This window comes from Archocentrus centrarchus, chromosome 19, assembly GCF_007364275.1.
Source record: "Archocentrus centrarchus isolate MPI-CPG fArcCen1 chromosome 19, fArcCen1, whole genome shotgun sequence".
Lineage (NCBI taxonomy): Eukaryota > Metazoa > Chordata > Actinopteri > Cichliformes > Cichlidae > Archocentrus > Archocentrus centrarchus.
In genome coordinates, this window is record NC_044364.1 from 19,534,570 (window position 1) to 19,545,451 (window position 10,882).

At 40.7% G+C, this 10,882-nt stretch overlaps 1 protein-coding gene across 1 annotated transcript; it reads left to right on the plus strand.

Moving 5' to 3' along the window:
- Positions 1-6,509: 6,509 nt before the first annotated feature.
- Positions 6,510-9,965, plus strand: oxld1 (oxidoreductase-like domain containing 1). The gene is made up of 2 exons (XM_030755345.1): positions 6,510-6,709; positions 8,241-9,965. The coding sequence occupies exons 1-2, from the start codon at positions 6,659-6,661 to the stop codon at positions 8,643-8,645; spliced, it is 456 nt and encodes a 151-aa protein (XP_030611205.1). The 5' UTR covers positions 6,510-6,658; the 3' UTR covers positions 8,646-9,965.
- Positions 9,966-10,882: the final 917 nt, after the last annotated feature.

Below are 10,882 nucleotides of genomic sequence, written 5' to 3' on the forward strand. Positions count from 1 at the left end.
TGGTGAGACTTGCTTCTACATTTGGTTTTGTCCTTTGTTTGCTCCAGTAATGACTGATAGACTCAGCCCAGCATAGTTGGCAGCCAGACCCATGCTCTGGCACTTCACAGCTCAAGTCAAAGCACCTCTGTCCCTTCAAAATATCTCCCACCTCTCTGCTTGTGATCAGCCTTCCAGCCCCGCTCACTAATCCAAACCCAGCAGGATTCGGCCCGATGGCCTCACATCAGAATCAAAGTACGGTACACATTTATATTAATACTATAATTACAAAGAGTAACATTTTAACATTTTTACTTCCTGCTGCACCTATAGAGATAGTGGCACCATAGTGTAATGGTTCACACATTTGCCTGGTTTGGAGACACAGGAGGAGAAGGAACTGCACCGGGTGTAAAAGCCGGTGTAAAATTCAAATGCACTGAGCTTCCCCTTGTGAATCTCTCTAGGACCTATAGAGATACTGAACTGTGCCAGTGGTGACTCGAGTATTAATATTTAAGCCATCTGATCAATGCACCTGTGCTTACCTGAAAACAAGGAAAACATTCAGGTGGTTTTGTTTGCTGTTGCTCAGCCCTCACTGACCTTCATGTGACCTCAGCGGCAAAATTAAAGAATGATTTACTAGCTGGCTCACCTGAGGTGTACACAGGGTGAAAGCACACAGTCGAGCCATGCCACAGTTTGGTTGGCAGATCAGCCTAAACTGTCAGATTCAAAGAGCATCCATCAGGGTTATTTAAGCTTACCTGAAGAATACTTTTCAAAGAAGCAGGATTTACATTTAAGTTGCACCCATTGAGTTTTTCCCTAATTTCTATCATTAATGTACAGCTACAGTAGTGGATATTCATATTAAACATGTTCAAAGTTTTAAATAATGAGATCAGTGTATGAGCCAAAAGCCAAAATCTGCTTTTGTGGGAGCCAACGAGTCAACAGAAAATTGGATCAAAGGCAGAAGAGGAGACAGGGGGTGGCCTCAGGGGCTGCACCAAGGCCCAGAATAAGATAACTAAGGATTATCTTGAGCTGTTATAGAGTTTTTTAAAGTCTATAATAGGATATAATACACTACAGTGCAATGATTTTAAGTTAGCTTTGTTAAAATTTGAGGTGATGCCAACTTTTTGGAAAAAGATCTCTTTATATTCACACACACTGTGTCCATGATCCTTTACCCTCCATATAATCTGCTCCTAATGTATGCACTGTGTGCGTTTTCAGTGTTGAAATTATAATGAGCACCATGATGCTGCTAATGCAGACCTGGTAAAACTCTGTCATGTATTTCCATCAACACACAATTCAGAAACACCACATTACATTTGAGGTTTATCTTCTTCTGACTGTATTTCTGAGAAGCTCTTGTGGTTTTTACCTGAAAAAGCTCTCCGCTCATCCGGGTTTAATTAGACACTTCCTCTGCTGTCTCTCTCTCTTGTTTATCTCTCTTTGACTGGCTCGCCCTCTGGGGGGAATACCCTTCACTGTGTTACAGAGTTCATTGGAAAAACAATGTGCTAAGGTGAAGACAATATACAGTAAGTGCAGTGTGTTACAGTGTTGTGGGAGGCAGCCTGGGTGGTACACAATATGAGCAAATGTGTTTGTTTAAGGAAAGGAAATTGTCTCTCGAATTGCCCTCATGAGCAAAAGATGGATGGATGGATGGATGGATGGATGGGTTAATTTTACCAAACACCAATAATTTATCGATTCCTTGAAAAAAAAAAAAAAAATTAAATCCACTTCAACACTTTCTTTGTTTTCCTAGTAAACTGATTCCAGTCTCATTTAACATACACTCATATTTTTCTGCCACTTGTGTCACTGCCTCATCATTTCATGGTAGCAGCAGCTCTATGAGTGAGTGAACAGTGTTGTCTTTGTGCACTCAGGACAAAGCTGGTGCTGTGAGTCAGCCGTTAGGACCTTGACGAAGGACACTTGAGCACCAAAACACCTCCCTGCTACCTGTTCGACATGGGCTTAGCTCATCGTCGCAGATTCACAGAACAGCGGGAGTTATCAGACGGGTGAAGCGCCTGCAGTGAAGCAGCAAAAATCTTAGTGCCATTTTCCCCTGTTTTATAGGAGGGCTGTTTGCCCAGACTGTTGACACAGCAGCAAGACACTATTCCTCCATTCGTGCAGTACTGCTGTATCACAGGTGCATGCAATAAACCCAAATACACTAAATCTGCACAAACAACCCTGGAGAACAGGAAAATCTGTGTGTCTCATATGTGAGGTCAGAAGGTATGACAGAAATGTCTCTCTGTGGTCGTTTTGAGTTTTGTTGTTATTGTTTTGAGCCTCTGTGGTTGTTTTGTGCCTCTCTGCTATCACTTTGAGTCTGTGGCTGTTTTCAGTGTCCTTGCTGTCATTTTGGGTGTCTGTGTTGTTGTTTTGAGTCTCTGTATGGGTGTTTTATTATTCTTTTTGGCTTTTTTTTAACTTGTTTTTTAAGTGGTTCCTTTATGCCCTTTTGCTTTCACTTTGAGTCTGTGTAGTGGTTTTGAGTCTCTTTATAGTTGTTTTATACCTCTTTGCTTTCACATTTCTGAAATTTTTTATCTTTGTTTGAGTTGTGTGCCTGGAAAAAAATTTCCCATACATAGCGGGACAGCACAGTGAAATGCTTAGAAATGCTCCCAGACCTTTTGTGCACCCGGGCTTTCACCGGGATTATCTGTGATACAGCTAATCCTGCAGAAAGCCTGCAGCCACAGCAAAACTGCGTGTTGTTTATGACGGAGCATTTTCTAAAACTTTTCTACAGCAGAAATTATGTTTAAAGGTTCAGCCTGTTTACAAACTCTTGGCACCATTTCTCTGAAATCAAAAGCGCTTTATGTACAGGAATTTAACTCACAGTCATAACCAAGGAGGTTTGATGGCACATCACATCAGCACTGTCTGTGGTTCACTTCATAACCAGCTGAACCTGCATGTCGTCCCTTTGCTCTCTCTCCTGACATATGCTGTCCCAAAATGCCCAAATAAAAAATTCAAAGTTCTGATTCTTATTAAAAGTGACACCCCCCCCCCCCTCGGGGAAACAGTTACTGCTGGATTATGGTAGAGAAAGTACCTGCTAAAGCATATGGCCTTCTGTTCAAGGGTTAATATAAATCATTAGTTTAATCATGTGTTAGGAAATGTTAGTTACACTTTACCTAATTTCCTAGAGAGGTTGTCTGCTGTTAAATTTAGAAACTCTGAAATATACCCAAGTACAAATTCGCTATGTACAAAATGAAGCTGAAAAACTGAACTCCTCTTTACCTCGGGGAATTCCCAGAGAGCCGAGAGGAGTTCTCAGACTGCACTTCGGGGCATGTGAAGCTTTTCTCACGTATGAAACCGAATCACGAATGGGGCGGGGCTGTTTTTGAGGAAAAGCTGGAGCCAGTCTTGGAGAAAATGATCCCTTTAATCTACACAGCCTCTCAAAAGCTCCACGACCTGCAACTGCATAAATGAACAAAAGTTTAGTTTGATTTAAAATCAAAGCAACATTTCAAGTATTTATTATTATGTCAGTGTATTCCTGTGCACAGACCACATTCAGTCAACAATGGAGTTGTAAAAGGTTTTTGTGCTTGTTTTGTGGTAGCAAGATGCTACTGTGTGCGTTTCCTCCAGGTCCCCCTAACAGTCCACAGACATGCACGTCGGGTTAGAGGGTGATTCTAACAGGGCTGTGGGTGTGGCCGCGTGGCTGTCTGTCTCTGTGTAACAGCCCTATAACTGGTGACCTGTCCCTGTTTGCAGCTGTTTTTCATCTCTTGATGATTGTGTCTCTTTGGTTGTTTTGTATCATTAATTTTGAATCTCTCTATTTATATATGTTGCCTTTAAATGATTGTTTTCGTCCTTACTGGTCGGCTTGTATCACTGTGGTAATCATGCACTTGTCTGTGGTTGTTTTGCTTTGCAGTCATTTTGACTTTCTTTGTGATCATTTTCAGTGTCTTTATGGTTGTTTTGGGTCTCATTACAGTAATTTTACATCACTTTGTGTATTATTTGTCAACAAATTGTTTTGCCTCTGTTTTTTTTTTTTTATATCACTGTGGTAATATAAGTGGCTCATTATTTTGACTGTTTTCACTTTGAGTGTCTTTGTGGTTGTTTGTGGTCATTTTGAGTAATTTAATTTCTCATTTCTTTATAGGTATTTATTTTTTGTCTTTCAGTGACTGTCTTTTTGTATCACTAAAGTAAATATGAGGGTTTTTGTCATCATTTTAAGTCTCTTTGCGGTCATTTTGAGTCTTTTTTGTGATTGTTTCACCTCTTTTTAATCATTTCTTTAACTCTAGCAATTATAAGTGTCTTTGTCATTATTTTAAGTGTCTTTTAGTTTTTTTTTTTGGTTATTTTATATCACTGTGGTAATTACGAGTGTCATTGTCATCACCATCTTTGTAATGATTTTTGCCTCTTTAATATCTATATTATAATAACACTTGGAAACTGCCAAACATGACAGGCATTAAATTTTTTTTTAAAAACTATAAATAAATAAAAAATATTAAGAAAGGCATTAAAAATTAAAAAATTAAAATTAAATATATTTTTAAATTAAAAAATAAATAACAATATAACAATAATTAAAAAAAATAACACTTCATCAAATGACCCCATGTAATGTGAAAGGCATCGTTCTGTGCGCACCTCCATGAACGAGTAAAAAAATTTTTTTTCTTCTTTCATTCAGGGAGAAATGATGTCAGACACACCTCATGATGACAAAGCCTCTGTGGGGTGGACTCTATTTATGAAAACCATAAAGCTATTATCATAACACTGAATCACTGAGCCAGTTGAACCTTGTGTGCATAACTACCCTCTAAAGACTAATTGTTACTCTTCAGTGTTTGCGCTTCTTTCAAAAATAACATTAGCAGCCTTTAAAATCAGGCTGTCTTTATGTGCCTGAATAAAGGTTTGAGTTTTCATGAAGCATGACAGCGGCTGAGCGAACGCCTCTCCTTGGGATAAGTCACATAGGGGACCTCTGGTGAGATAACATGGCCCACCACACACCTGGTATCTCATGCCAGGCTGAGCAGCTGCTGTGTTTCCACACCATGTTACCATGGATGTGGACTGCAAACAGTGAAGTCTGTGGGGACCTCAGACTTATACTACAAGCACACACACACACACACACACACACACACACACACACACACACACACACACACACACACACACACACACACACACACACACACACACACACACACCTCCATGCATCAGGGAACAGGTCAAACAGTTAAGAAAGTGGGAGGCATCATTAAACCACAGCCACACAGAGAAAAACTACAACACAAGGTTTGTCCTCACACTTGAAATGAGCCGTTTCACTGACCAAATCTGCTTTACTGTGGCTATAATGCTCTTTCAGGGCATCGAGGCATAATTCACCTAAATCTAGGTCATTGAAAATACTTTGTGAGGAAAGCATTTGAGCCTTTAGTACAGTAACAGTTTCTGCTCATTATGTAATTCAAATATGACTTCAGTCATTCTGCGCTCTCTCTCCAGTTTAAAACCACTCAAGTTTTAGATGTTTGTCATTTTTAAGGGAAATACTGCATGGCTCTGAGGGCTGATGCTCTTTAATGGGGCAGATTACAGTATAAAAAACAAATTAAGAAGTCTTGCTAGATGTGCCCCAAATGTAGGAGGCAGGAGTAAAATCCAGTATCCGAGTCGTTAATTGACAGACTGAGCTCATACATGGGAGTCAGTCAGTAAGGCAAATATTCAGAAAAGAGGCAGGCAATGGGCAGTGTCCATAAACAGGTCAATTCCACAGTCTAATAGGAATTAAGAATGAGCAACAAACAGGAAAATCCCTGATATAATGCTACTCCCACCTTGAGCCCATCTGTCACTCCTACTGCACACCTCACCACTGTCTCACCATCCTCATACATGTCCTGCACCACCCTCACATACTTCTCTGCCACGCCTCATTTCCTCATGCAGTACCACAGTTATCATATGCTTTCTCTAGATCCACAAAGACACAGTGCAACTTCTTCTGACCTTCTCTATACTTCTCCATTAACACTCTCAAAGCAAACATCACATCTCTAGTGCTCTTTCCCAACATACTCCTACCCGCTGATCATCACCTCTCTAATGCTATTGGCAAGTAATCAATGATAATAAATTACAAGTGATACTGTAGTAGTAATAATAATCCTCCCATCTGGTTAAGGCACAAAAATATTGTTTTGATCTTTTAATGTGTGTATTTAATATTTGTCTGACTTCACTGTTGTTTCTGTCGCCTGCTTACATTGTAAAATACTGACATCTGCTGGACAAATCTGAGAAGTGCATTTTGCGTGTCCCGCCCACAAACTCAATCGACGCTTTCAATTGGTTTAAAGTTTAGAAATATCCCATTTTATTGGTTAGTATATTGTATGTTGGCCAATCACCGCTTTTGTTTACAACCGGCCTCAAAAGGTCAGAGTTCAAAATAGGAAATAATGCAGCTTTAGCTATCAAGGCAGCTGAAACAGTGGAAGTTTAAAACTCCAGGAGGGAACAGCTTTATTAAACCTTCATTTTAAAGAAAATGAATCCTAAAGACACATAACCGTCTGTCCTGTTTGACTCTGCGATGCTGTGTGCGGGTGTCAAAGCTGTGAGGTCGTCGGTGTCTTTACAAAAGGTTGGTGGCTAAGCTAACGGCTATCTCTTGTTCGTGGAGTTTAACGCTGATGATTCTGTTGTGTTTTTAACCCAAGAGTAACCATATGTAGACACATTATTTTGATAGTTATAATGATTTTTACCTCGAAAACGACAGTAGCCTAAAAATACCAATTTAAGTAACGGGCTCGTCCAGGACACACCCGAGAGATGGCTCTCTGTGGCTTGGGAATGTCCCAGTGCTCCTTCTCCACCAGAAGCGTTGGAAGTGGGGAAAGGGAGGTGTGAGTCTACTCAGACTACTGCGCCTGCAGCATGAACCGAGACAAGCGACAGGAACCGGATGGAGATAGAAAGAGGATTCAGGCTGATTTGACGAACTAACAGCAGGAGTATATCTTTAAACCCTGGAAAGAGCAGACAGAAAATGGAACTGAAAGGATGAAACTGTGTCTAATTTAAGTGTCTTTCCACACACACACACACCTGCTGTTGTCTCCTTCAATGTCCTGCTCCTGGATGAGTGTTAAAACAAAGATAAATGTGAAACTAAAGCTCAGAGGGGTTTATTGGGGAAAGCACACTTTTGGGATGTGCCCTCTTATAAAATATGATTTTCTTTTTTCTTTATTGAAAAATTTTAAATAAAATCATGCAGGCAAGGAATATTCCCTTTTTGCTTTTCAGAGGTGGGCTGCAGCAGGCCTCACTGGTCAGATTCAAGATTCTTTGTCATTTCTGCAGTTGCCGGCGGTACAACAGAAACAAAATGCTATTTTACCTGTAATGAAGCATTGCAAATAAAGTTAAAAACAATCTACCCAAATATAAATACAGTAAGATATAAAAACAGCAATGAGGCCAGCAGCTTTCATACTGAGTAGTGAGAGTGTAAGAGCACTAAACAGGCTGGTCATAATTTGTTTAGTGCTCTCACAGCCTGTGGAAAGAAGTCTGCTGGATCTACAGCTGATACTCCTGAACCTGCTCCCAGATGGTAGCCGGGAGAGCGGGAGTCTCCTAAGTGGGTGGAGCCGCTCTTGGAGCTTGACGATGGCTGCAGTATTGGTAGTGAAGGTCAATTCCTCTGCCAGGTGGACTCAGGACGCAGCCGTGAGGGGGAGCCTGTGTTCACCATGATGGAGCTGGATGTTCTTTTAAAGCTGCCCTCTTTTTGGAGAGGGCAGCCGGGCTTCTTCATTTAGATCCAACCAAACTTTCAGGTCATAAATCTGCACTTCCCTGTTTTCTTCTGGGTTCCTCTGTCATTTGGTAACCCAGCATCTGCTCGTTTCATTCATTTTGCAAGTACTGCATCTGCAATAGCTGGCTGAGTTTGGGAGAGTCTACTTATCAGTGTAGGGGAGAAAGGGGCAGGTGAAATATGGACTACTGCATTCTACCAGTGATATTATTTTGTTATGTTTTGATAATTTATCTTTTCAAGATCTAAAGTTAAAGAGAATAAAATTCTGGGAAGAAATAATAGAACTTAAAGTTGAATAAAAGACTTACAGATCAACTAAGTCAAGTGTTGTTCTGTTTTCCAGCTGTGCGTCCTCTCCCTGTTCCACATGAGATTTCACTGGTTCTCACGGTGTCCTCAGCAGTTATGGATGAATCATTTTCACAGTGGGATCGTTCACCGCTTCTCTACAGGACCAGATCCACCTGCTGGTCATAATGCTCTGAAAGACTCTTCTGAGCATGCTGATGCAGAGCAAAACCGTGGCTCCTCCTCCACTTGGACCCCAGCCCAGGGTCCCCCACCTGCTCCCACACACTGCTGCATGAGTGGGTGTCACAACTGTGTGTGGATCGAACATGCAGAGCAGCTGCTGGAGTACTATAATGATGGAAGTGACCGGGCACTTGCTGCTGTTGAGGAGAACGTCCTCGATGAGAACCTTAAAACTTACCTGAAGATGGAGATCAGACTCTTAAAAAAGACGTGACCGGTTGTTGCCATGGCGTCGACCACAGTGCTGCCATAAAAATAGTGTTTTCTTTAAAGACTTTATTACACAAGGTGTACCTCCGCATTTTGACTCCTTCCTCTTGTGTCATGTGTCATCTTAGGAATCTGTCACAAATTACCAGTTATTATTGTAGCTTGTTGGTCATTGTTATGTTACACTTATCAAAATATTTTATAAAATTTCCTACAACAAATCAGGAAAAACAAGGAGACATCATCTGACAGGTTGTCAAATAAATATTCAGCATGGTCAAAATATTATGTGTTTTACTGAGAGATTGGACCCCAGACTGTTCTCAAATTACTGGACATGGTTTAAAAAAAATAAAATCAGCTAAATCAAACGTGGAACTACTTTCTGTGGTGACCCCTTGCAAGCACTGAAATTAACTTTAGTGGTACAGCTTCTCTTCTTGACTGTTAGGTCTGATTTAGACTTCTGTCTGGGTCTTTGCGGAGGCTACGTACATAACCTACATAAGTGGCCGATATCACTGCCAGCATTTATACTTGTGCACATGCATTGTGTGTGCTTGTTACCATGTGGTCGTGTCCCGGTGTTTCACATGCAGTGGCGGCTGACTTTCGTCCTCGCTCTTTGTTGTGGTCATCTTTTTTTCAGGGGTGAACGTATTTGTCCCTCTAGTTTCTTCACTTCTTTGTTCATTCACTCACATCCATTCCAATAGTTTCAGGAACTCTCCCTTGAAGAATTTGCTGAAATTTGTGAGTCCTCATATTGTTGCTATGATTATTATTCCTTATACTGAGATGATGATTGTTATTGTCTCACTGATAAATTCAACAACTGCAGCAAAAAAAAATAGCCAGAAATGCAAAGGAGGAATCGACCGTGCTGAACAGGCCAATCACGATCGCTGCGGCTGCCTCGACCTGACATGTAGTTACATTTCTCCAGAGGTGCACGTCAGGTTACCTTATAGGTAACGGCACAGGGTTCAGAGGGGTTTCGGTTACATACAAAGACCCAGTGCAGAAGTCTAAATCATGCCTTAGACTTTGTTTTAGTGTTCGTTTTCCGAGAGGTCAGATTTTGACCTTTCGAGTAAAATGTAATTTTATGACCTGTTTTATGCACTGATATAATCAATGACTGCCAAGGGCATTTTTCTTTGAACACATGCCCATCTGACCCTTTTAGATTTTATCCATATTGTATATGGCGTCCCTGAGAGGTCACAGTGTGAATTTTTTTGTTTCTGGACTGTTAGAAGAGCCTGGCTTGTTGGTCCAGTCCAGTGCTCATACTTCCAATAAAGGTGTGGTCCAATGAAAACTAAAAATCCATTTTTCTTTGTTAAAACATCACACGGTGGTCAGAGACTGCGACTGAACTTAGATTGGGCTGCTTAATAACATGAAGATTGATGTTGTTGAAGGGGTCTGCAACATTTTATTTATTTTGTTCATCTAAAAGGAAAATATCACAAACACAAATCAATATTCGGTTCTTAAATACTATTGAAACTACTGTACTAATATGCCGGAGAGATCCTAAAACTTTTAATCAGTCATTCTTTCTCTTGTCCAGAAATTCAAATGTCATATTTTGCATTTCATGAAATACATCCAGGCGTGGACATGATGGGCACATTGTTTGGCATTTTCCACATCCTTTTTGCTTGTCCCACAAGTGTGCTGGAACCAAGCTTTCAGGACTTTCTCTACATTAGGTAAATAATTTTAGTAACAACCCAGCAACAGTTAGAAGTGTTAGTGACATATTTGTGAGGTATAGTGTAAGAAAGGTCATAGGTTCCTAGATTTAACCCCCAATTATTCAAATTTTCATTACACCACATAATACATGTATGCCAAAGAATCCATACCATATTTAGGAAGCCCTGTTGTTTGGTCGGCTTAACTTCTGTCACATTTCTTACATTTGGGGGGGCTGAGACATTTTGGGCTACTTTTAATCTTCAGAGCTTGCAGTTTCCTTTTCAGGCAGTGGACTGTCAAGTACAGTTATTTGCACTTCCTGCACTTCAGGAACTACTTTCTGTAGTGACCCTTTCTGAGGCTTGATTTGCACGACTTGGCTGATAGACAAATGGACTGGGTTGTCTTCTCTAGTCTCCTCGCAGTCTTCATTTACTGCTTTCATTCCTTCCTGATCTCTGCTTTCAGTCAGCTGCCCGAAGTCCATTGTGCGCACCATTAGAGGTTGTGGATTTGAACATCTGAGGGCTT

Coding starts and splice junctions, on each gene's coding strand:
- oxld1 (XM_030755345.1), top strand. CDS start 6,659: ATGCTGTGTGCGGGTGTCAAAGCTGTGAGGTCGTCGGTGTCTTTACAA. Junction 6,710..8,240: donor CGTCGGTGTCTTTACAAAAG/GTTGGTGGCTAA, acceptor TCTGTTTTCCAG/CTGTGCGTCCTCTCCCTGTT.